Source organism: Xenopus tropicalis, chromosome 4 (genome assembly GCF_000004195.4).
Source record: "Xenopus tropicalis strain Nigerian chromosome 4, UCB_Xtro_10.0, whole genome shotgun sequence".
Taxonomy (NCBI): Eukaryota; Metazoa; Chordata; class Amphibia; order Anura; family Pipidae; genus Xenopus; species Xenopus tropicalis.
In genome coordinates, this window is record NC_030680.2 from 114691162 (window position 1) to 114718930 (window position 27769).

A 27769-nucleotide genomic window follows, 5' to 3' on the forward strand; every position below is an offset into this window, starting at 1 on the left:
CTGTATTTGCTTAAATTCTGGTTCAATTATATAATTTCCCTTAAATTAATATTGAAGCCTTGCTAATAGCTGGATACAAAAATCCTAAAAACATTTTTCCACATAAATTAATTTAGTGATAAATGTATGATAAATATTGTTCTATCCTAATGGAAATGTTGTTTCTGGATGTACTAGCCAAAACTGTATACTGATCGAGGACTTACAATTTTAGCAATTCCAGTCGTGTTTGATAATTTGCTCATATGGGACGGACGAATTGTCACCACCAGGACATTCTGCATGTAGTGATGAGAGGACTTATTATCATAGTACCCAGTGCTGTGGGGGAGGTAAAAGAAAAATTGTTAGGGCTTTTATTTTAAAGGAGAAGGAAAACTAAAAACTAAGTAAGCTTTATTAGAAAGGTCTATGTAAATACAGCCATAAGCACTCACAGAAATGCTGCACTGAGTCCTCTATCAAAAGAAACACAGGATTTCTTGTATATTTTTGTATACATGTTGTTGGGGTGTCTGACTTCATCTCTCAGAAAAATCCTTAATTCCAGTGGCCAGAGTCTTCACAGTTCTCTCCTCTCTCCCACCAGAATGCTAAGAACTCCCTCCCTTAGGATTGTTTTATCTACGCTATAAAGGATAGAGCTGCAAGCAGGAAGCTACTTAAAATGGCAGCTGCTGTCTTACGCAAATGGAGAAAGCTTCTAGGGCTCTTTACTCAGGTATGGCAATGCTTTCTGCAGAATAAATATAGCGTTCTAGGTGGCACTAATGTGGCTAATCTATTGCCAGTAAAATGCCAAAATGACTTTCCTTCACCTTTTGGCTGGTTCAGTCAGTCTTAATGGATAAGTTAAAAGGTTATACAGTGATACAGATTTTTACATTTTTTGGCTTTTGACACACATGGTGGATATTGCAATATACATGATTGCTGCAAAGTCTCACTGCAAAGAGTGCACTGAGGACTGAGTGTATAGAGAAATTTGCACCCATAGCAACCAGTGATTAGTTTTTTTTCAGCTAGTTGCAGGTAGAACAATCAATGCAAAAATTGACTGGATGTCATGGGATACTGCCCAGGTGCAAATTTACCTTGTATTTATAAATGAGCCCCAGTGACTTTAAAGGGTTATATGCACAGGCAGGGTAATTTAGATGCACAAGTTAAGTAGCGGCACCTCCTGACAGTGCTCTTTGTGATACTCAGTGCAGGGAGCAGGATTCTCCAGGACACAAATGCTTAGTAAGTGAGCACTAAAGGGTGTGCTCTTGCCTCCCTTAGCACTGTAGCACTTGTTCTCTTGTTAAATAATAAATAACCCCCTTAAGTCATTGGTCAAACAGGTGAATTGGACCACTGGGTATGAAGCAAGCTATATACCTGCAGAGTACAAAATAGTGTTTGGGGACATGATAACAAGTTAATTCCAGTGATGTCATACGAATGTCACATGTGGAATTAACACAGCTCCATCGCTGATCCACCTAGCATCACAGGTGCCATCTTATGTAGATCATATGTGTAGGGAGAGCATTGAGCATACAAGGTAGTTTTCCTACCAGCAATGCAATAAAGGAATTAATATCAAATCAAGTGACCCCCTCCAGTAAGTAATCGTACGTTAGGTTTTGGAATCTGGTAGGTGGATAGTGTTAGCCCTAATGTCTGGGAATTGTAAAGTAATGGTATGTTGTGCTATGTCTGAACTGAAAGCAAAATGTTACTGGTGCCAAAGAGCTCTATCTATAAATCAATATCTGAATACATGGCAAACATGGCAGTCTAAATGCAGTCCAAATACAGTAAAAACCAGAGCACATAGCAGTAAAAATGCAGGGCCAAATTATGCTTAATGACCCAGAACACCTAGTTATATATAACTGCAATTCCAACTTCATAATAAATGCCCCGGAACTCATGGCATGCTCTTGTGCCCTTTAGTGCTCTAACACTTGTGCCCCTATTGATTTTATCAACTAATCTAAAGCAGGACTGCAAGCTTGGGGAATGGAGTGCCCAGTAGCGGTAACAGAGAATGCGATGTAATATCTTTAAGTAGAGCACATGGTGAAGGTGTGTGCAGCCCCCTCCAAGCTTTTGTCCTTGTCACACAGGAAGTCCTGCAAGTGCTACATGTGTTGCTGATGTGCCCACTGTTGTAACTATCTGACAGACTGTTCCCCTGCTTTTCTTTGTACAATGATTTATGTTTGCAGAGCCCTCCTTCTGCATGACTTCCCCCATGGATGATCTACTTTACATCTACATTTACTGCCTAGAGGAAAACCTTTGCACCTTCTGTCTTTGTCTGGTCCTAGAGTGGCTTCTGTTTGTCCAGGGCAAACAGGCAGCCAAAGAATCTACAATGTCAGTTATGAGGTTAATCAGAGCAGCAGGTTTCTCTGCACTCCCAAGCATCCGGCAGCACCATTATTTGTAAATACCTCTAAAACAGTGCTGTCCAACTGGCGGCCCGCGGGCCGCATGCGGCCCTCGACCCCCCTCTGTGTGGCCCCCCACCTGTCTGGCTGCTTTGATGGTTTACCTTTGTGTAAGCTTTAAATGGTATCAGTACTGTGATTAACTGGTCCCCTGCATGGTTCTCACCTCAGATTCAGGCTGTAATCCCTCTGTATTGTTTAAAAATGTAATCCCCTGTGTTGTTCACACCTTTAAATCTCTGCATTGTTCACCCCCTGCAGTGTTCACACCTCAGGCTCAGGCTGTAATCACCCATATTGTTCCCCTCTTCACACCTCAGACATTGTATGTACTGCCTGGCCTATGCAGCCTGTGTATAGGCAGCATAGGGTAAGCAGAGTATGGCACCCACAGGCAGCATAGGGCAGGCAGAGTTCTGCCTGCGTGTGCCATACTCTGCCTACCCTATGCTGCCTGTGGGAGGTGAACCTGGCAGGGGTTTGTTGTGGGAGTTTGTTAGTAGTTGGAAATAGCCATTAAATGGTCCCTAAGGTGTGTAATTATATGCTGGGGGTTGCTGTGCTATCCACAGGGGAGGAGGAGGCATATGGATTTAAGGGTGTGTCTTAATATGACATAATATAATTCTTTAACATATGAATGATGTATCATATCCCTGCAGCGACCACTGTGATAAAATGGGTGTGGTTTAAAATGGGGGAGTGGCCAACACTGGCTTCCATTAGCGGCCCTCCACCATGTATGCGAGAGAAATTCCGGCCCTCGGCACCGCAGAAGTTGGACAGCACTGCTCTAAAAGGAAGGGATTGCCCAGCTGTTTCTTAGAGCTGGCTGTAAATGGTAAAGCTGCTCCTATTAACAGATGGGTTTGAGGTTCAGGGAGAGTGATGACTCTCTCCTGCACAACCAAAAGGCTCTGCCTGAAGGGGGCATTAAAGTGATACATCACCTTTCTTGGAAGTCTCTGCTGCTAGTCTGCACTAGCAGTAAAATGCAGAAGGCACATGGAGCGTTAGCTCCACTAGAGAAACACAAGTCCAGCTCTCACCTCTGCTACATGAAGCAGAGTGGATATCAGCCTGAAAATGCTTGCTGTTGCATTTTCTGGCTGATCCCCAATCAGCTCTGCTAAGCAGAGGCGGAAGCCCTCAGTTGACGCCACACGGGGCTGATTTAGATCCTTGACTGCACCTGGAGCCATAATATCAGCCCAGGTGCAGACACACATGGTGGATATCGGCAAAGAAACCCAAGAGTTTGCATTGCAGAGCTGATATCTGCTGTGTGTGCCTGCACCCATGGTTCCAGGTGCAGTCAAGGTAGGAGGCTGATGCCAGTGGAGGGGGTGACTCTCAGCCTGCATATTTCTGAGTATCAGCCCTGTGTGGCATCAGCCTAAGGGAGTGGATCTACTTCTCTCAGTCAGCAAAAATACACAAAGGTCTGTTTGCGCTCAGGTGAATGGGACCAAAGTCAGGGACACTTTTCCAAAGATTAAGACTCCTGAAATGTGGCCTGTCCCAGGAAAATGGGTACAAATGGAATGCCTGGAGGTTGGAAAAACAAATATCTTTAAAGATGTAGCTTAATACTTACTTAAATATATCAATCAGAATAAAGACCATGTCTTGAGGTATGGCAACTTTGTTGTGAAGGTTCCAAATGTCACTGGGGCGCCCACACATTATAATGACTTCAAAAGAGAATGAAATTAAAATTTTGCAAAAGCTGTACATTTTTAAGGAAAGGTATATTTATGTGCTATGGACAAAACCATGTTATGGAATATATTCTGAACACTATTTACTGAACTATAGAGGTTTATTGACTGGACAATTTGCTGTACTATAAAGATTATATATAGGTTATTCATACATAAATACATTGTTTGTATGCATGTAGGTAGGTCATTTGTCAAGGCTGAAACAGGTTGGAAGGTAAGTAGCCAACCCTCAGTATTGGGAAGTGGAGCAGTGCGCATATCCAGCCCTGTATCTATAAGATGTTTACATTGTGAGTGATTGTTTTTAGTGTGTGTGTGCGGCTCATACCATTGCTTTTGCGTTTGTCCTGGAGCACCTTCAGCAATTCAGCTTCTGTCCTTAAGATCTCTTTAAAGTTTAGAGCGCTGTTAAAATAAGACACTCCAGTGTCCAAAGCATTAATATACCTAGAAAGAATGTACACAATACAACACTATTGTACAATCAATAGTCATAACAACAAATGCACTCTTCAACATCCTAAAGAAGATAATATACAGGTACAACTATTTCCTTGCATCAGTCAACCATGTGACATGGCTAAGCAGGGGACTGAAGTAAAGACTTATAGAAGGTACAAGAAAAAAGAAGAAAATAGAAGAACCACATCAGTTAGGTTTAGAATTGGATTCTTTTGATCAATGGTTGACATTTTCTGAATTTGGTGTTCTTAATTTAATGTTCTTAAAGGAGAAGGAAAGTCATTTTGGCATGTTACTGCCAATAGATTAGTCACAATAGTTCCACCTAGAATGTTATATTTATTTTGCAGAAAGCTTTACCATACCTGAGTAAAGAGCCCTAGAAGCTCCCTCCATTTGTATAAGATAGCAGCTGCCATTTTAGCTTGGTCTCTGAAGCATCCTAATCCTGGTAGCATAGATCACACATTCTGATGGGAGGGGGAGTGAATATGTATGCATTCTTATGGGAAGGGGAGTAGGAGAAGGGAGAGAGGAGAGAGCTGCGCAGACTCTGGCACCAGGAATGAAGGATTTTTCTGAGAGGAAGTCAGATACCGAAGTACATGTGTACACAAAAATAGATAATACATCCTGTTCCTTTTGATAGAGGACTCAGTGCAGATTTTCTGTAAGTGCTTATGGCTGTATTTACATAGACCTTTCTGATAAAGCTTACTTAGTTTTTACCTTTCCTTCTCCTTTAATTAAGATATTATAAAATGGAATAGGTGAGCAAGTGCAAAGGGAGATTCAATGAGATTAGGGGTTAAAAGAACAGAATCAAGGGATGTATTTATATGTGATGTAATGTATGTGAATACGTTGTGGGACGTGCCACATAAAATATAAAGATATTAGAAGTAGGGATACGCCAAATCCAGGATTTGGTTCAGGATTCAGACAAGTTTCTGCTTTTTTCAGCAGGATTTGGATTCCAAATGCTCCTGGCCGAACCGAATCCTTAAAATCACATCATTTTTCGTCACATAAACATGGAAGTAGCTCTTTAATTTAAGTAGCTCTTTAACCCTTTACATATGTTTGGTATTCAGACAAATCTTTTACAAAGGATTTGGGGTTTGGCCGAATCCAAAAATAGTGGATTTGGTGCATCCCTAATTAGGAGTCATTGATGTTATAAGAAGTCCATAGAAGTCCTTGTGTCCATGACCTTATAAAGACACAAGACCTCAGACTAAGGGGCAGATTTCTGAAAAATTGAGCTCAAGATATAAAAAACCACGAGTGTCAAAAAACCAACAAGTAATTTTTCATGTTTTTTTTCCTCGAACACTACCTTAAGTAAAATTCAAACTAAATAGTTGCTGAAAAATCATTGCGTAACTCACATTGTGTCAATTGTCCATCCACTGGCCAAGTCTGTAAGGGGCCGTTTCTGTTCTTTTTATCACAGTAAACTGGTTAGGGAATATTCCCATAGAATTTTATACAACCTCTCCAGCTTTTACTTACTGAGTTTTATTGGTGAATCTTCACGTTCATTTTTCTTTAATAAATACTGAGTATTTGAGGTTTCAGAAAATATTTGTGTTGGTTTTTTTTGCATCCGCTGTTTTCCACCACATTTTTCTCAAATCAAGAAAAAAACACCAGTTCAGTTTTTGATAAAGCTGCCCCTGAGTGGTTTCCTTTACAAGTCATGGAACTACAAGGTAACTTCTGATATCCTTATATTTTAAGATTGGGCTACATTATTTTTAACAACTTTTCAGGCAAATCGGTATATTAATGAGATACAGGAATTTACCAGAAGCAGGACTCTGTGTTGCCATCCTTTTTATAAATATATACAGACTGCCACTTCTTCGGTTTGATAACGCCTTCAAATTGCCAGAACTCTTTAAAAAAATAAGTCATCTTTCTTGCTGGCAATAAAATGCGGGCCAGATACCGGTGGTAGTCACAGGACAGCCCAAAGCTTCCAGCTGAGATTAGAGGAACACCAAAGGTATTCTTTAACCTGAAAAAGAAAAAAAAACGTAAGACTACCAAATAACCATCATTCTGCAGGAAGAAGCCAAAATGATCACAACAGTTCAGCTGTTACACCTTATTACTCTGGGGAAGCTTGTCCTAAAACAGCGGTTCTCAACCTGTGGGTCGGCACCCCTTTGGGGGTCGAATGACCCTTTCACAGGGGTCGCCAAAGACCATCGGAAAACACATATTTCTGATGGTCTTAGGAATAATTTTATGGTTGGGGGTCACCACGACATGAGGAACTATATTAAAGGGTCGTGGCATTTGGAAGGTTGAGAACCACTGTCCTAAAGAAAGGCAACAAAGACAGAGTTCTTTGAGTTTTGGCAAACAATGCTTGAGAATAACAGGGGTGAGACAGTATTTGCAATGGTTGAAGTAGTGGATTCTAAGTTAAACTTTAGTGGCCAAAGGGACTTTTAACCAGTCCACTTGTATTTCCGAGTCTCACCAAGCCTCCAGACAGTGTGTATTGCCAGCAGTATACAAACTGCACAGAACACCAAGAAGGAAACATAATGCAAAAGTCTATTTTTATTTTTCTCATTTAAAACATCATGTGCCCAAAATCAGAGGGTGAAAAACTGCCACCAATATCAAAGTCTCTTTAAGTAATAATTGCCCTGGCCAATTAACCACAACATAAAATCTCCTTTTATGAATATGGTCATTTTTATATGGGATGTATTTATAAAAGAATATATTAGAGCAGGTTAATGTATAACTTATTTATGCTAGATGTACAGCATTCAGTAATATATTGTTGTACTGAGCCAAATTTTCATACTGGAGTGAATGCGGAAATGAGTGATCAGGTTGTGCTTAGAGAGTGAATGCAGAGAATTGTGGGACTTTTTTGTGATCAGGACCCTGCTTAATACATTAATTGTGCAGTCAAATTCATTCTCTGTTCATGGGCACCTGATGTTTTTAGAAAGAAAAATAAAGATGAATTTACATTTCCTTCTTAGCATTTTGTGGCCCCTAAGTTTAACCGAGTGAAGCACAAACAGGCCAAACTAAGGGCTAGTTACATAAACCAGTCTGTCATTTCAATAGTAGTCCATTTGCTTACTGGTGGGAAAAAACTATGTACAGGTATGGGACTCATTATCCAGAATGCTCGGAACCTGGGGTTTTCTGGATAAGGAGTCTTTCCGTAATTCGGATCTCCTACCTTAAGTATACTAATAAAATTATTTAAACAGTAACTAAACCCAATAGGTCTGTTCTGGCTCCAATAAAGATTAATTATATCTTAGTTGGGATCAAGTACAGGTACTTTTTTATTTTTACAGAGAAAAGGGAATCATTTAACCATTAAATAAACCCAATAGGGCTGTTCTGCCCCCAATAAGGGGTAATTATATCTTAGTTGGGATCAAGTACAGGTACTTTTTTATTATTACAGAGAAAAGGGAATCATTTAACCATGAAATAAACCCAATAGGGCTGTTCTGCCCCCAATAAGGGGTAATTATATCTTAGTTGGGATCAAGTACAGATACTGTTTTATTATTACTAAGATAAAGGAAATAGTTTTTGAAAATGTGAACTTTCTGGATAATGGGTTTTCGGATAAGGGGTCCCATACCTGTACAAAGAATTAAAGGAATGAGAAGTCCCAGAAGAAGGATTCATACAGGAAAAGAGTTCTTAAGAATGCAGTTATTGAAGCCTTTTTTCCTTAGAGATTTAGAGAAATTAAATATATATATATATATATATATTTTAGTGCCGTTTGAGAAAAAAAAGTCTTAAAGAACTAGATGTAAACGTAAATGTATTTGCATATTTTTTGGATTTTAACCTCGGATTTTCAAAAAACACAAATATTACCTGATTTATTAAAAAAATCAGAATAAAAAAAAACATGAGCCAATAAAACCTTAAAAAATGTATTAAAAAATACCTTGAATCTGTAATTTTACTTCATTTTTAATGGGGCACAAGCTGGAACTGAAGCACTTGAACTGACTAAATAGGTCCAGTTTTAAGTACAACAGGTCCCATTGATTTCTACATGAACTCAAAAGCTTTTAGAAGTTTTACTTCTTTTGCTTTTTTTCTCATAAATATAAAAAATCTGTGTTTTTTAACTATTGTCCAAATTAATTATTTTTAAAGGGGACCTGTCATCCACACATAAAAAGTTTTTTTAATAAAAGTCCTTTGAAGATTAAACATGAAACCCAAATTCTTTTTTTAATTAAATCATCTATACCTGTTATAAATTATTTAAAAATCTGAGCTGTCAATCACATATTGCCTGCCAATATATGATTGACAGCTCGGATTTTTAATAACAATTACTTTAACGTTCCATTCAGCACTTCCTATACACCACCTAGATGGCAAATGCAGAAGATTTTGGGGTGATACAAAGATTTGCCTTAATAACAATGCACACAAAATGGCGCCGGCCTGATGGCTGTGACTATAAATTCAATAATTCAATAAATTCAATAATTGAAATAGCGTAAGTAAAGTTTATTTTGCTCTACTAACCTGATTCAAAAGGATTTGGAATTATTTCTTAGGGTGAATTAAGGCAAAAATACTGAAATCATGGAAAATAATATGAACGTTGCTAAAGAACGAAGATCCAAATTTCATTAAGACCCCTTATCTGAAAATCCCCAGGTCCCCAGCATGTTGGGCCCCATACCTGTATTTCATATTGCTTTATACTTACGAAAGCATTTGGTAGGTGGCATAAGAGCATGTCGGCCCAAGGATAACACAGCCCAGTTTTCCAGTGTCCTGTGGAAAAAGAAAGTGAATGGGAATTTGTCATTCTGCATCATGTTCTTCTGGAAACCAAGATCTCCCCATGCTCATAACAAACTTACACGAAGATTCTTCAGCTTCTCCACACCTTCACAGGCACTTGATATACACCCCGAATTGGCATACAAGTCAGTACTGAATATTTGGAAATCGGCAGTGAGAGTCACATTTATACCTATAATATATCACAAATAAACAGCAGCAAGATAAATTCAAAGAGAAAATATTTACAAGTTTGAGTTTGCAAAATGGAAATTGAATGATTGGTGCTCTAAATGAAAAAAGCCAAATCTTTGAAAGACAGACATATTGACTAAAACTGAAGCAGGGAATACCATAAATTCAAATAAAAGTTTAAAAATCACGGTACATGAAATCAAATTTACAAAAACTAATATCCAAAAAAACAATAGTTGTTGCCTGATTGACTGAAAATTCAGCCAGTCTCTGAATGACTCCACCCCCTTGCCTCATTGTCCTGTCCCTGACATTATCGGCTCTGAGCCCAACGTCACCTAGCCCGTCCCCTGTCCGGATTGTCTCTAGGTAAAAAGTGGCAACCAGTTCTATTATATACTGCAATAAACACCAACAAACTTCTCATGACCCCAGTGCTGATCACTGATCATCTCAGATGTGTAATTCACAGATGCATAAAAGTTGCATAAAAGTTCCCCCCACTGTAATCTGAACCCCAAGTGTCTGAACTAAGAAAGTTATTTCTGCAGTTGTAAGGTGTGCCCTAACATTTGTGGCTCAGTCTTGTAAGTCTGCATTGCAAGCTCAGTGAAGGTGCAACCAGTGACATGTTGCTCCCCAACCCCTTGGATGTTGCTCTCAGTGCCCCCAAACCAGGGAGTTATTTTTGAATTCCTGACTTGGGGGCAAGTTTTGATTGAATAAAAACAAGATTTACTACCAAATAAAGCCCCCTGTAAGCTGATAGTGTACATAGAGGCCCCTAATAGCCAATCACAGCCCTTATTTGGCTCCTCCATGAACTTTTATGGTGCTTGTGTTGCTCCCCAAGTCTTTTTACATTTGACTGTGGCTAACAAGTAAGAAAGCTTGGGGACCCCTGTTGTATAGGCACCCGAGGGCCTGTGCCTAAGGTGGGACCTGACCTAAATACAGTGCTGGGTGTCAGGCTTCCCACATGAACTGTGTGTAATTACTGACTGACTGCAACACTTGCTTCAAGCCAACGGCAGCCCAGAGATGGGAAAAAATGAGGCAGCCACTGACATCACCCTAATTTAATACATCACTTCAAAGTTGCCAGTAGATTATTTACACATTATTTAAAGGGACCTTTAGTCATATTAATGAATACTAAGGGATAGGCGCTCTAAACAAGTAAATTTAAAGCTGCAAAAAAAAAAACCACATTGACTAAAACTGAAAAAATAAATACATTCATGAGTTAAAATAAATGAAAAAATAATTATACATGAAAAAAATGAACTAAACCTGAGGTAAATAATCAATAGCTCAAACAATCCCAGAAAAGGCTTAATTTGTAAATTATGCATTTGTCTTAAGAAAAATCAGTTTTTTTCTTATTTCTTGCACTAAACAGAGCAAACTGTGAAATTGAATCTACTTTCCTTTTTGGTCCTTCAGAACAATGGCAGGAGCTTGTCAAGGCAGTCAATCAAACAACCAGTACAACAGATACTGACACCAAGAATGAAATCTTTTTTTGATCTAACAATCATTATTAACATTATTATTCCATACTATTTATAATTTTGCCATAAAAGTATTTGCCCAGTGTATTTACATTCCCTATCTGATTCCCCATGTTCCTCTATGAGGGGGCGGCCATATCTGTGCAGCAGGAGTCCCTTAGCATTAGAAGCTGTAACTGACAGGCTGAGAAGAGACAGTCAGGTTGGCAATACAGTCAGGTGTAAGAAGCTCAAGTAACAATTACTTACAAAAGCAGCCCTATCGGTGCAAAATGATTAACATGACCTATAGGGAACTTGTAACGTACATTAGTTTTTTAAAGAGTAGTTTTTTTGTGGCAGTATCAGTTAAAACCCCCTTTTTGGCAGTCCATTGTATTATTATATCACAAGAGCGACATCTGTTGGTAATATCTTGAATTTCATCTTTTAATAATTGTAACTTACATTGTAATGACCCACTGATAATACATAGTAAGTTAGGTTGAAACAAGACACACGTCCATCAAGTTCAACCTTAATACCTATATATAGCTTGCCTAACTGCTAGTTAATATATTTTAATTCTAAAATAGGAAGATTAGGCCAATACCTGAGATTGCTTAACAGTATCTAGCAGGATGCTGAATAACCTCCTTCTCTGCTGGATACTGTTCATGTTCATGTTACTGTCTGGTTAAAAAACAGTTCAATGTGAACATGAAACTGGGTAAAAACTGTGCAGTTAGACAAAAATGTAATCTATAATGGCTGGGGTGAGTGGATGTTTAACATAACATCCAGAAAACTACTTCCTGCTCTCAGTTCTCTAATCTCTAAGTTAGTGAGCGACTTGAGGGGGGAACATGGAACATAACTGTTCACTTCATAACATAACTGTTTGCTTTTGACCCTTATCACATGGGTCACATGCAGAAGCTCAGTTATGTCTCATATGCCCCCCTTAAGTCACTGATTAGTTACTGACTTTTAACAGGCTAAAGCAGGGATCCCCAGCCTCTTTACCCATAAGCCACATTCAAATGTAAAGAGAGTTGGGGAGCAACACAAATATGAGAAATGGTCCTGGGGGTGCCGAATAAGAGCTGCCATTGGCTATTTGGTAGCCAATGCGGACTGGCAGTCTACAGGAGGCTCTGATTTGGAAAAGCGCAAACAAATTAAGCTGCGGGAAAAAAAATGAAAAGAACATGAAATCCGCAGGACTTACAAACGACAAGCTTTAGTAAATGGCTCCCTTAGAGTATGTCCCCCCCCTATACATATGATGTTGGTCTGTGAGACCCCACTGTTGCTTCATTACCACATTCTCCCACTCACATTCCTGTTCTCCAGTTCCCCTTTTCTACATTCCCCTGTCTTGTGGTTTTAAAGCCTCCACCTTTATACTTTGCCTTCTAACCTTTCCTGCTTCCTCCTTCTCACCCTCAACCTGTGTTTGACTCTTTTCTCCCACTTTCTCCACTGCCCCATAGTCTCTTTCCAACCCAACCAACTCCCTTCCCTGTTTGCTCATTTTGCCCTGTCCCCATTGTGTTTCCTTGTGGGTCCCTGGGGAGTGAGCACCCCGTGATAACCTTCTGCGTGAGATATTTTTACCAGCTAAAAATATGTTTTTAAAACATACATTATATATGCAGTTTATAACCTAGTTTATGCTGGCATACATATTTTATGGTCCCTAAAGCAGTGGTTCTCAACCTTCCTAATGCCGCGACCATTTAATACAGTTCCTCATGTTGTGGTGACCCCCAACCATAAAATTATTCCTAAGACCATCTGAAATATTTTTTTTCCTATGTTCTTAGGCGACCCCTGTGAAAGGGTCGTTCGACCCCCAAAGGGGTCCCGACCCACAGGTTGAGAACCGCTGCCCTAAAGGATGTCAGATGATGAAAATATATACAATTTATAAGCTGAGTTGACATTTATTTTTGTATAAATGTTCAGTAAAACATACTGACATACTGATGTTTATTCATGAGCATATGACATTCACCCAAGAAGACAAAAGTGTGTGTCTGCTTATGCATTTGCATTGCAGGCATCACCTTAATATGCATTGTGTATAATATTTATTCTAGAGGCCAGATATGACTTTACATAAAGCTCTGACGCTGATGTGATAATATCAATGTAGTGAATTAAAGGTGGCCATACACGCACCGATATTATCGTACGAAACCTTGTTTCGTACGATAATCGGTGCGTGTATGGCATGTCAGCGAGCCGACCGATATCGCAGGAAGCTGCTGAAATCGGACGGCTCGCCGATCGGCCAAGTTAGAAAATTTTGATCGGGCGCCATAGAAGGCGCCTGACCAAAATTCTCCCTTCAGAGCTGAATCGGCAGAAGGAGGTAGAAATCCTATTGTTTCTACCTCCTTACCTGCCGATTCAGCCCTGAATGGTGTGTGGCGGATCTGACGATGTTTCGTGCGACCGACGGTCGTACGAAACATCGTGAGATCGCCACGTGTATGGCCAGCTTAAGAAACAAGACCTGATGTCTAAACAGCAAAGCCTCAATCAACCATTTTTTTTGCCTATGCACACTGTGTTTGACCACCTGCAAATGGCCACAGCCTTTGGATACACCACTGACTGCATTAGTCAGGATCCAAGAGGTGGACGGGGGGGAAGTTCATAAGCATTCCCTCACCTGGCCCCATCCCCGCTCCTACCTTGCGTATCATTGAGGGAGCGGCAGGACACATAGCCTGCATCAGGGCCCTAAGGCAGATGGTAAGGAGAGGGCTGTGATGCACGTCCTGACACTGCTCTCTGTACTAAGAATAGGATTTTTTTTTACGACACTCAATGCAGAGCGCAGCACATGGGGGAAAGGAGCAGGTACTCCCAGAATAAGCTCTTGTGCCCCTTAATGCTCTTGCACTCCCTGGGATCAACAACGACCCCTAAAGGATCTTAGATTTATTGGAGTTAAATTAAGTTATTATTTATTATTTATTATTATTATTAACATTTATTTATAAAGCGCCAACATATTCCGCAGCGCTGTACAATAAGTGGGTTTCATACATTGGACATACAGAGTGACATATAAAGCAATTAATAACCGATACAAGAGATGAAGAGAGCCCTGCCCAAAAGAGCTTACAATCTACAAGGAGAAAGGGTTGAGACACAAGGTGTGGGAATGGGCATGACAGAGTTGTGAGAGGTGGGGCACAGGGTATTGCTAAACTAGATTAGGGTAAATCTCTCTAAATAAATGTGTTTTTAGAGATCTCTTGAAGGCAGAGAGATTAGAGTGAAAACCTGCTGAGAGCAGAAGACTGGGGAAAATCTAATCATCGAAACTGCAGCACCTGTAGAAGGGTATTGGGCAATTACAGAAGACCTAATAAATACCCCCTCAGACCTGGCATAATAGGACATATTTATACGGCAAAGATCTGTGTAAACCCTCTGTGCTGTTTTTTTGCTGCTGGATCTACTATAAGTTAAAATAATTTTTGACTGTTTTGGTGACTTGCTTATAAGTTGTGGGGCATTCTATTCCCCTGCTGAATACAGCATGGTGTTATTAAAGGGGATCTAAAGGCATAAAATCATAATTGCTTAATGTGCTCTTGTGTCATATGGACCTATTTTATAATATAAGGCTGATGCCACACCAGGCGTAGGGCAGATTTTTTCGGCAAGCGGAAAAACGCTTGCCGAAAATTCAGCCCTACGCCTGCTACTTGTGCCTGCACCGGAATGAATGGGATACGCTCGGGTGCAGGCACATGTAGCCGATATATGCATGAAAACACGAGAGAATGCAAAGTTTTGCGTTTTCATGCATATATCGGCTACATGTGCCTGCACCCGAGCGTATCCCATTCATTCCGGTGCAGGCACAAGTAGCAGGCATAGGGCTGAATTTTCGGCAAGCGTTTTTCCGCTTGCCGAAAAAATCAGCCCTACGCCTGGTGTGGCATCAGCCTAAATGAAGAGCTGAAATTTAGTTGGCTGGGAAAATGTTCTGTGTGCATCCTGACTAAACTTATACATCTGCCCTTGTCCTCTGTCTCCTGCTGCTCCTGTCAACCATAAAAATAGTGCAGACGTGTCTGTTTGCTATACAGTTATGGGACCTGTTATCCGGAATGCTCGGGAACAGGGTGTTTTGGATGGAAGGGGTCTTTCAATAATTTGGATCTCCATACTTTGTCTACTAAAATATAATTTAAACATTAAATACGCCCATCAGGATTGATTTACCTCCAATGAGCATTAATTATATTTTAGTTGGGATCAAGTACAATGTACTGTTTTATTATTACAGAGAAAAGGAAATCATTTTTTAAAATGTAAATTATTTGTTTATAATGGAGTCTATGTAAGATGGCCTTCCAGATTTCCGGATAGTGGATCCCATACCTGTACATGTCTAAACCCAATTGCTTTTTGCAGCCAGACTTCGAAAGAAGACATGCCTATGCTACTCTTTTTGGCACTGACGTAACTACAGAGGAAGCAAACCCCAAAGTATTCAGGGGTCCCAGGGACAGCTGTTAGTGGATTTGTCTGACAAACTGAGTTTCAGTGCTTTATTCTTCAACCAGTACAGAATGTTTAAAGAACACTTTACTTCTAAACTGCAAGTTGGAGTGATATCTCCCCCCTCCCAGGAGCCAATCAGCAGAACAATGGGAAGGTAGCAAGATAGCAGCTCCCAGTAGATATCAGAATAGCACTCAATAGTATGAAATTCAAGTCCGGCTTGGGACTCCTCCAGTTACATGGGAGTAGGAGAAACAATAGGTTACCTGAAAGCAGTTCTAATGTGTAGCGCTGGCTCCTTCTGAAAGCTCAGACTCAGGAACAAGCACTGAGATGGCGCCTACACACCAATATTACAACTAAAAAAATATATTTGTTGGTTCAAGAATAACATTTTAAATGGTAGAGTGAATTATTTGCTAAGTAAACAGAATAACGTAGAAATAAAACGTATCCATAGAAATCATGACACTATCCCTTTATATTGCAAATTGGTCATTATGATTTACAAACCAAACTGTGACATTATCGTTTTTGCCTCCACTTTAATAGTATTAGTGTCTGAATCACAACTGGTGAAATCTGCTAAGGGTAATGGCAGTCTAGGCTTCCATTTTGTCAATGTGTGCAATTTCAAATTCATCAGAGCAGCCTAAAGGATACATAGGTGCTCAGCGCACGATGCAAAGGGGCATGCACGGATGCCAGTACCTTGCTGAATTGTAACAATGGATGCTCAGTTTTGGAAATATTTAGCACTTTGTTCCCGAGGGCTCATAAATGAGCTTTAGAAGCTCTGATGCTGGCCAATAACTTAAAATACTAAAATATATGAAATCTGAAAGTATTACTCAGTACCATTAAACAATGTGTAAACAATAAAGCAATAGTATGTTAAGTTTTGCTTATATTATCATTTTTGTCTGTTAATCAACAGAAAATACAATAAATGTCCTATTAGAACTGACGTCACAGAGGCAGAATAATAATCCAACAGATGTTTACTACACAGCATAACACATAGCACGGAGGCACAGGGAATGCCAATAGCAGATTCTAGCTAAACAAGGAAGCCACTGAATCATTTATTCATGAGTAGAAAACTCAAGAGCCACAAAAATAAAAGGCTGTACAATTTGAGGAAAATAATTGTTTTATGAAGGGTCGATGGTCATTTGCTATCCTTGCACTCAATATCCTAACAGACATGCTGCAACAATGTATAAAGCCCACATCTACTCCAGCACCATGGCTGCTAATATGCAGCTGAACATTGCAAACTCATCTTCCCTACAGTCAGTGTGTATAAGTTAAACCCACTGGCCAACTTTTCTCCAGGCCATGCCATGGCCACCCTGGCATGCCCATATTCCAAAGGTGCCAGTATTAGAAAAGCCTTTTCAATACATTGCAAGTAGACATTTTTTGTAGGTGTGACAGTTAGGTCTGAACGTGCTTATGTATAGATACTGCAGCATCACGCTCATGCCATAAAAGTCACTGTTTACTGAAAAATGTACATCTTTATTATTCATATCTAATAAATGAGCCTCTCTAACAGACAGGAGACCTTCGTCATCACACACTTTTCAATATTCAAAATGTTATCCCAAAGTAAAGCAAGACAAACTGAACAGTTTAACCACTAAATGACTAGACCTGTGTTCAGCTGGGCAAATTTGGTTTAGATACAGTTCAATAGAATACTCCAAAGTGCCCTCTTCTGCTTTAGACTTAGCGATGAGGTCTTACGAGGAAAAGAAAAAGAAAAAAATATATATATAGTGTGCGATGAGGTCTTATGAGTAAAAGAAAAAAAAAATAAATACATTTGGGAACAGTTGTAGTCACAATAGTCAGGATGTATAGGCTGTATAGTATAACCAGATCAGAGGTCACGCATGTAGCTAGGCTGACCAGTGACTGAACAACAATGCCTACGTGATGTTTGCCCTCTTTGCCCCATTACACTCTCTAACCAGTCTAAAACTCTGTTTGATACAAATGTATTTCGATTCATCAGACTGATCATTTATAATTCTCATTACAATGCTAAATATGATTCTTAGAAATAAAAAGGCCATACCTTCTTGCTCCAGATCCTTGGTCACTACATGCATGCCAATGTATACTGCCTCTTGAACTGAATCCATATTCCATTCTGTCAATGAGTCATTCAACATAATCACATTTATAGTGTAACTGCCATCCATGCAGTTTGCTTCTAGAAGGTCTGTCAGACACAGCATAGTATGTAAGAAAAGCCATGTCTGTTCCTTCCTCATGTCTCCTCTAACTTAGCTCTTCTGCATGGCATTAGTGGGACATGGCACAGATGCTCAAAGGCAACTAAGGAAAACAGGAACTCATCATTCTGCAATGATTTCATGTCCCTCCCTACTACTGCCTTTTCTTACTGATCTGGTCAACTATTAACCGCCCTACACAACTGAAAGATTACTTCTGTTTCTAGCTGTGCGCTGGCAAAGAGAAAGGTCAGAGCTGTTAAAGTTGTCAAAAACGTATAGATCCTCCAATAGAAAATTTCACATTTAAAGTGGCAATACAAAAATACCAAAAGGGACCTTGCCTAAAGGTGACTGTATTTTATCTGGTACAGCCAACAAAGAATGTTTTTTTCGCAGAAGAGTTTAAGTCAATGTCACTTAAAAAACAAAAGAAAATTGCCTAAGTATAAATGACTATACAGTATATATATATTTAAATACATTGTATGCATTAACGGCACTCGCCAATCAAAATTTCAAAATTTATAACAATCAAACTACTATTGTAGCAAAAGAGAGCACTCACGGCTACCAGATCCGCACAAACTGTCCATAAGCTTTTATTCTTAATCTATATCTACACTCTTCGATCCACAACAGATTGCATGACAACCCCCTGTGGATCAAAACGCGTAGATAAGGGTTTCAATTAAAAGCTTATGGACTTAAGGAATACTAAGTGATTAAGGGGATGCTGCAGCCTTACCATTACCCTCTGAACAACCAGAGTGCCTGGTATTTAAAGGGATACTGTCATGATTTTTATGGTATACTTTTAATTTCTAAATTACACAGTTTAAATAGCAAATAATTCACTCTACCAATTAAACTTGTATTCTTGAATTTGTATTCCTTTAAAGGTTTCAAAGAGGATGTTCACTGATAAAATTTTTCTGTAGGGGGTTTATATGTCCTTTAAATAGGCAGCCTGATTAAACCTTGCTGAAACAGAGGTCCACTCGCTGGAATAAAGTACAATAACCTAGCAAAATAACTGAGGTAACAGGTTTTCTTTGTGGAACACATAGTTACATAGTTACATAGAAGACCAGAGTCCATCAAGTTCAACCCTTCCAAGTAAACCCAGCACAAAAGAAAATACAACCTGTGTGCCACAAAGTGTAAAACTCAGTGAAGGGGTTCAATCAAACAGTGGTGTAGGTTTCGCCAGGTCCACTTCAAGTACCATGTAAAAATAAAAAAAGTCCAAATGCGTACTGTGTAGTTTATTGGTTTAGAGATGCATAGCACTACATGTTTCGGACCTCTGGGGTCCTTCCTCTGGTGCAGTACAAAGAACACTAAGTGAACAACCCTTTTAAATCCATAATCCACCAATTAAGTCACGTGATAAGATTACCAGCTCCACCTAGAGGCCAGGTACACCAATTACATATACAAACAATTCAGGGAAATTACTGCAGGGTCTATCCGCAAAACACCAAAAATACATATAGTATATTTATGTATCAAAAACTTTTTCATACCATCTGGTAGTTCAGCCCATTGCAAAAAAGGGTCTATACGTAATCTTAGTAGGAATCAGTATAGGCCTCAATCTGCAATTTTTTTTTTCGTTATTAACTTGTATAGAATTGTGGTTTGTAGGAAACTTTTTAGACTCCATGCCTCATTCATTCCCCTTGGTTCAATGGTATTAAGAGACTTGATACATTTTGCTTCAAATCTTAATAGCATTGCTTTCCTGCCCCCCCTCTCGTAGGCATCGCAACTTGCTGGAGGACCATCCACCTTAGAGTAGTTACATTGTGTCTTTCATTAAAATGTCTGCCCACCAGTGTGTTTGTTTTTTTCTTATTAGGATCATACGTGGTGATTGATCTCTTGTGTTCCCCTATTCTTATTCTGACCGCCCGTTTGGTTTGTCCTACATACAATTTACCGCAGGGACATTTTAATGCATATATAACATGGTCAGAATTGCAAGTGTGGTACTGTTTGATATGAATTTTATGGCCCTTGTGGGGGTGATGTAGTCACCTTTTGTTATGGAATTACAATTACTGCAATTTAGGCATGCAAATGTTCTGGTTTGGCAAGAAATCTAGTTTGCTTAGTGTTTGCTGTGTTTAGCTCAGCCCTCACAAGATGTTTCCTCACAATATTCTCAACTTTTTTACTTGATTGACCATATTCCATCACAAAGGGAATCCTTTGTAATAAAGTGTTTCTAGATTTACCAAAAAACCTCATTCCTTGTGTTCTCTAAGCCAGCTCTCTTGTACCCTCGGCTGACAAATGTATCAGTTAGTCTATTTAAGGCTTCAAGGTATTTTGTGTCATCAGAGGATATTCTCCTGGTGCAAAGGAATTGCCCTTTAGGGATCCCTCTGATTGTACTGGGAGTGTGGAAGCTGTCATGTAGAAAAATGTTGTTCCTTTCAAGATGTTTACTGTAAAGTTATGTGGTAATAACACCTAGATGATTGCACACCTTCACATCAAGATAGTGTATGGAAGTCTGACTGTAATCAGCGGTGAATTTTACTGTTTGGTGCTGTGTGTTTAAGTAAGCAAGGAACGCTTCCAGTTCTGCCTCTGATGAGTTCCATATCAGGAAAATATCATCCACAAAACTATAGTAGCATGATATTTTATCATTGAATTGGGAAGTCTGAAGGATCAATTTCTGTTCATTGGCATCCATAAAAATATTTGCATAACTGGGAGCCAAATTACTTCCCATTGCGGTGCCTTGTGTTTGTATAAAATGATCTTGGTTAAACCTAAAGTAGTTCTGTTTCAAAACTAAGGCAACCAGATCCAAAAGAAAGTAAACCTTAGCATGTTGTAGGTTTTCTAATAAAAGCCTCTCTGCCACGTTTGACATCCCTTCCTCATGGGATAAACCCAGCACAATATATACCATGGAAGCAGTTGTGAAAAGGGTTGGCAGTCAGGGTAACTATGATGTGAGTGATGTCACTTAATGCTTGTATCATCAGAAAGTTTGGAAGATTGAGAAGGTTAATACGTATGTGCAAACTTTGGAACTTTGCATCAAACCTAAACGTAAGCCCCTGGGTCGAGTGATGGACTCCAGTTTTGAAAACTGACTCTTCTATTGAGAGCTGAAAAGAGGGAAAGTGTGCACTAAAGGTCGTTAACACTTATCGCATAGTTCTTTTCGTTAAAAAGTGTTTGATAATTAAGTACCGATTCATCAAATTCATTTCGCATGTGTTAACACTCATATCGCATACGCAAAAAAACGCATTATCGCAAAGCATTATTTTTATCTCATTGAGGTAATTAGCGCATAGAAATAATACTAACACACGATTCACAAACACATATGAAGCATTAAACGCGTAAAATGTGGCGATAATTACTGTGAAACTTAACGCCTCCCAGGATTAGGCGTTACTAAACAACATTGCAGCTGGTGATTGTCTGTGGTGACAAGATGGAGTTTGCAGTGGGATTTTTTCAAGTATGTGATCGTCCTAGAGTGATGCATCCTCCAGTTTTCAGGGAAATGGAACTTTTCAGAACAGTAGTTTTCAGAAAGTAACAGCAACGTGCGTAATAGCGGGCTCTAATATCCCGTGCTACAAAATAACACATAAATATATTGCATGGTTTAAAATAGCGCTTAAAAAATGTGTCATCGCCAGATAAATAACGACAATAACATCGCTTCTTAATTCAGACAAGTGTCCTTATAGTGAATCGATCGTTAACTTGCAAAAATTAAGAAGTGATAATATTTTTAATGCATGCTATAAATAGCATGCAGACTTTAGTGAATCGGCCACTATGTGTTAAATATCAAGATGCCTGTATGCTCACTAGAGATCTAGAGACCATTGATAGACTTTCCTTGCCTTCCTTGTCCTTTAATGCTGTCTTTTTCCTCACGTTTAGCAACATAAAGTGTTCCTTAGTGCAAATTAATGTTTGAATTCACTTTGGTCAAATCCTTCATGAAAGATTCAGGATTCAGTCATTTTAAAGACAACTATATTTGTTCTGTATTTTAATTGAGAAAACACAGTCCCAATCTACAGTATGGGGCAGATTTGCTAATGTACGAATTCGAAACACGAAATCCAATCATTTCTGATGATCGCAAATGTCACAAAAAATCTTTTAGTTGAATACAAAAATTTCATACTTACCATCCAAAAATTCAGAAATTTTCGTATTGAAACGATCGTTTGCGAATGGCGATCTGATCTAAATTTTCGTATCCCAATGATCATAAACGGCGCAAAACCCTTTCGGACTTTGACACTAATGCATGATGTGGAAAGCTTTCCAAAGGACTCAATGGCACTCTGCAGCTCCAACCTGGCTAAAAGAAAGCTTGAGTGAATTCCGAAACTTTCTTACTCGTTGCGCCAAACATGATTTTGTCACATAAATTGTCGCGCAAAGTACGAAAAAGTTGTGCAAATTAACGAAAATATCATAGAAAATACGCACAGTTCTAAAACTTATAGCCCTGAACAATGTAGGTCCCTATAAAATATATCACATAAAACAGATCATATATAAAAACCTGCTTTTTTAATAGTAGTATGTGCCATTGGGTAATCCTAAATAGAAAACTGCCATTTTAAGTACTAAGGCCCACCCCCTGGGATCACAGTGCACACAAACAAACAAAGTCACACATGCTAGGCCACATCAGCCAATTAATAGGCAAAGTTCTGCCTTTTGCTCCCACACTACTTACTGTTACACTTAGGGGCACATTTACAAAAGCACGAACGCTCCGAGCGTATTTCCGCCAATTTTTTCGGGCGTCCGCACAACTTTTTCGTATGGCGCATGACTTTTTCGTAAGGCGCACGACTTTTTCGGACGCTTGCACGAAAAAATCGGAAAGGTTTTACCGCTGTTTACAATTGTTCGGTACGAAAATTTCGTGACTTTCGGATTGCCAATACAATATTATCGTGACTAACACGATTTTTTCGTAAGCATTTTCGTGATATTTGCGATCTTCCGAATTTTTTGTTTCCAATACGATTTTTTCCCATTCGTGATTCGGATTTGTGGATTAGTAAATGTGCCCCTTAGAGCTGCATTAGTTCATGTCAGCTGATCTCTGAGGGAGCACACAGCCCATCACTAAATGGTGGATCAAAGGAAAAGATGTAAAATGACAATACTGTATTTTATATTTCAGTTTGGTAAGGTTTTTTAATGGGCCTCTTAATATGATATAAACTATCTGTCGGTCAAGTATTCATTCTGAAGGAATAGTTTTCCTTTAAACTATTAAAGTTTGCTTGAGTGTCTCTTCTGACCTAGTGTATATTTGTATATTTTTAATAATATACATTAAATGAGACAATATTATGTTCAATATTGGCCAACTGCACATCTGTTATGTCTTCTGGGTTATTAGAGATTATTAGATCCAAAATTGCATCAGGGCAGGGTCAGACTGGGCCTGTGGGGCACTGGGAAAACGTGACCCAGACCTGATTCCTGCGGCCCTCCCCTGCTATCTGATTTCTCTCCATTGATGCACCAAAGATAAGTTAAAAGGTATGCGCACTTTGGGGAAAACTTACTTTCATCAGAATGTAAAGTTTTGTTGCTAAACCGATACCCACTCCACCCCTACATAGAAGTGTAACGTGTGTAAGCCAACATCACCGATGATGACTAAGGAGGGTCATTTCTCTTAAGTTACAAAGAAGGATTGAGGCACTTTGGGCTAATAGTTTTGCCCACATACAATCATTAATTTGAAGAACAGGTGCAAAGATCAACAAATCCTTCCCAGCTGAGGGTCAATATATACAAAATAGTGAACAGTGAAAAAATTCATGGGCACAGACGTGGTATAGCAATTAAGAAAAAATCTTTATCTAAATGTATATAGAACAAGCATTACCTCACATTAACATAATATACAAGCTCATAACAATTTTTGCAAAAGTGTATATACATACCACCCAGCAAAAAAAGTCCAAGATCTTCACTAAATTTTATGTCACAAAACAACTTGCTCTAGCATTGGCCCCTAAACTTGGCTACCAGAAACCTTCAGTTGCACTTGTTGGCTAAGGTACCCTGTCTGAAAGCAGCAAAATAAAATGAGTCCAGTGATTTACCAAAAGGAAAGACTTCTTGCTGCCTCCAGCTTGACAGCTGCAATACCTATTAGGTGAGAAATTCCTCTCATGTTATACATCTTAGTTGGGATCAATTACAAGGTACTGTTTTATTATTACAGAGAAAAAGGAAATCAGTTTTAAAATTCTGAATTATTTGATTAAAATGGAGTCTATGGGAGACAGGCTTTCCGTAATTTGGAGCTTTCTGGATAATGGTTTTCCGGATAAGGGATCCCATACCTGTATTAGCCTTATATTACCAACAAGCTGGTTGCAGCCATCCTTATCACTTTCCATATCCCCACTATTGGTTTACAATTCCCTAACAAGGAGCTGGTAGGTATGACCTAGGGGTGTGGTCTAATGTGATTGTCAGATGAGGTCATAAATGTAACTATTAGTAGAGACAACTCCCTAGGTTCCCACATAGTTTAGACATAAACAACTACAGCAGCAAGTAATTTCTTTTACATCACACAATAATTGCAGATTTAGGGTGTAGCGCTCCTTTAAAGATTTTCTAAAAAAATCAGGAAAGCTAAGCAATATATTACCGTCTCCAAGCATATGGCTTTTCCAGCCCCCCCCCCCTAATTTAAAAGGATTATTAGAACCTACAATAGTATCACAAATAAAAAGCTTTCAGATTGTAAAAACAAATTAATCTGCGTTGCCCAGTTCTCACTGATCCTCTGCAAACAGATTTCTTGTTTTTTTTGTCAACTTCCTCAGTTGTATGATAATAAAACTTCCTCTTTGTTCTATCACTGTGAGAACATTGTTCAGTTATTGTGTATTTACGGTAACATGAAATAATAAAGATACACTATTTGGCCAAAAGGTTTTGGTCACCCTTTCTGCAATGGCATGTACTAAGTACAAACACTCACTGTGAGTTCCAAGCTGTGTGTGGGGAGCATGTTTTTTTTTTCTTTTTAATTAGCAAGCAGGCACGTACAAGCCTTATATCAAGCATGTGTAATACGTAGGGCGTGTAAAGCTCACTGGGTGTAAAGCAAGGTCTAAAGTTTGCCCCAATTCTGGAGCAGTAAAAATGTGATGTTTATTCATCAATTCCATAAATCTGGCAGATGAAGCGCAAATAATTGGTTGCTTGTGCAATGCTTCCAGAGGGGCCCGTTTTGACATCAGAGTGCTGTGTTGTTTTTCATTAAGATCCAGTGCTAGATCTCTGACCTATCTGTATCTTGATGTTTCATTAGCCTGATCTCTGAAGTTAAGCAGGTCCTTTGCTGGTGTCAAAGTGTCAATTCCATGCACCCACTTCCGTTTTGGTGCCAATGTGCCTTTGCATCTCGTCATTCTATTCTTGTCTTTACCCAAGCTAGCTGAAGTCTACTCTGATCTTACTCATTTCTGTTTTTCAAGTCCATTGGTTATTTCTGGTTACTTAGTTCTGCCTGGCTCTCATTAACAAGTCTTGCTGCCTGCTTCAACCTGGCCTGATTACAGTTATTATCTCACCCCTGTCTGTACCTTGCTGTTTCACTAGTAAGGTCTCAGAAAGAAGGTCCTTTTCTGATACAGCTGCAGCAAGTTACAGGGCTCCATAAGGGTGTTGGAGAAAACTGGATTTCTTATCTTCTCGGTTGGATTATAGAATATGTCAGTTTATAAAGAATTGAAGACACACTGAGTTTGGATGTAGTGTTCCAGGCTATACTGGGATAGTGTTTAATATTATGTAGATATAGAGTGTCTCCAAAGAATGGTTCATCAACATGTCCTGGCTTTGATATTTGTTTTCTTCAAAGCAATTTCCACTAACAAAGGTCTAACATTCCTTTTCAGAAGTGTAGAGGCTGTCAGCGGAGCAAAAAAGGACTTCATATTAATACAGCTGGTTTTGGGATGACATGTTGCACAGACAGGTTTCATTACATAGTGTATCATCTTAAAGGTGGTCATGCATTACAATTGGTCACAGGAAAGATCATTCATCCTCTCCACTAATGTTGAGCTGAATCATTAGATATGCATGTAGAAACAAAAGAATTCTACCCCTATCTGACATTAATGTTTGCAGATGTTTGGGTGGTGAAAATTTTCCGTTCTGCTTGATTGGCGTGGTGACTGATACTGAGATCGTATTGTCTCCACACACCGATTATCGCACGAAACAGAGCGTGTATGGCCACCTTAATTCTTACATGGCTTTAATCCAACCTTGTAGTTTAAAGAGGATGTTTACCTTCAGACAATAGTCTGAATTTACAATCTAAGTGGCTGGGTAACATAAAGGCACAAATTGGAAGGTTAGAGTGCACAAGGTATGGGCATTTGCCCTTAAAGGAGAAGGAAAGGCTAAGTCACTTGGGGGTGCCAAAATGTTAGGCACCCCCAAGTGACTTAGAACGCCTACCTTGTACCCCGGGCTGGTGCCCCTGTACGGAGGGAACAGCACCAGCCTGGGGTAGCTGCCGGCGCTTCCTCCTTCCTCCTCGCTTGCGCGCGCATGCGCAGTAGAGTGAAAAGCCGAACTTAAACATTAAAGTCGGCTTTTCACTCTACTGCGCATGCGCCGGCCGGCGGATTTCGCCGGCAGCGCGCAAAGGAAGGAGGAAGCGGTGTCTACAGGTGCCCCGGGCTGGTGCTGTTCCCTCCGTACAGGGGCACCAGCCCGGGGTACAAGGTAGGCGCTCTAAGTCACTTGGGGGTGCCTAACATTTTGGCACCCCCAAGTGACTTAGCCTTTCCTTCTCCTTTAAAGAGATACTGACACCAGAAATTGAACCTTTTTACATCTATTATAACATTGCCTTTTCTTACCCGTTGATTCACTGCAAAATGACAAGTGATTGACTTCTTTGTAAATTATAGTTCTAGAGACACAGATAAAAAGAGGTATAAAAGACCTTAATGCACCTGGCCTCATTTAACAATGAAAAATGAATCATGTGACAGATAAAAAAGGTAACTAAATGCTAAATTGTTGGTCAGACAACATTTCCTGCAGTTGTCTTTCCCAAGACCTTTACCCTTAGGAACCAGCTAGGCTCTGACCAGCCCTCCAGGAAATACACCGAGACACAAGCTATGCTAAAAGCTTTATTCTGTTTCATAATGCCGAATGTTTGCAGGTGTCAGACCCCACTGATATAAAGTTTCATTGACATTTTGGATTTTTTTAGCACTGATCATTATTCATTCTTACACCGCATTGCTCTGTTATTATCTGCAGGACATATCATGCCGCAGTAGCATTTACTTTGTATTTTAAATAGTAGTTTTCCCATGTTATTCTATTGACATGTTTAATTACATCTTCCCTACATCTCTTTTATTGCTCTGCATGTCTGTTTATTGCCCTTCATTGTGGTATATTGCTCTGATAAGACTGATAGTATATTGCCTAGGTATAATAGCATGTATATTATATTGCTGTGCATGATGGTATATAATCCTTTATCTTGTTTAGTACTTTGACGTTATTGTCTCAAATCACAGTAATATTCCCGTGCAGTGAGGAAACCTATATCTTGTTGCATCCTGTCTGCATCAGTGTTGCCCAACCTGCAACGGCTGAAGGGCCATAGTTCTACACTGTCTAAATAATAATTTCCTGCAAACCCTACTTCCCCCTCATGGCTCCCAATTATCACATATAGCCCTGGTGCTCAGTTGCAATATGGATCTCATTCTTGAGGGGTTATTACTGTATTAAAAATGTATAATAAAAAATTTCAATCAGAA

At 39.4% G+C, this 27769-nt stretch overlaps 1 protein-coding gene across 1 annotated transcript in view; it reads right to left on the minus strand.

The window, feature by feature from the left end:
- gucy2c (guanylate cyclase 2C) overlaps positions 1-17996 on the minus strand; it is a 43211-nt gene extending 25215 nt beyond the window's left edge. The window contains exons 1-7 of the mRNA XM_002934710.4: positions 17756-17996; positions 9526-9638; positions 9369-9436; positions 6441-6653; positions 4497-4615; positions 4042-4138; positions 207-321 (exon numbers count right to left, since the gene is read on the minus strand). Coding sequence (XP_002934756.1) covers positions 207-321; positions 4042-4138; positions 4497-4615; positions 6441-6653; positions 9369-9436; positions 9526-9638; positions 17756-17954 — 924 coding nt within the window. The 5' untranslated portion in view covers positions 17955-17996. The remainder of the gene's footprint in view (positions 1-206; positions 322-4041; positions 4139-4496; positions 4616-6440; positions 6654-9368; positions 9437-9525; positions 9639-17755) is intronic.
- Positions 17997-27769: the final 9773 nt, after the last annotated feature.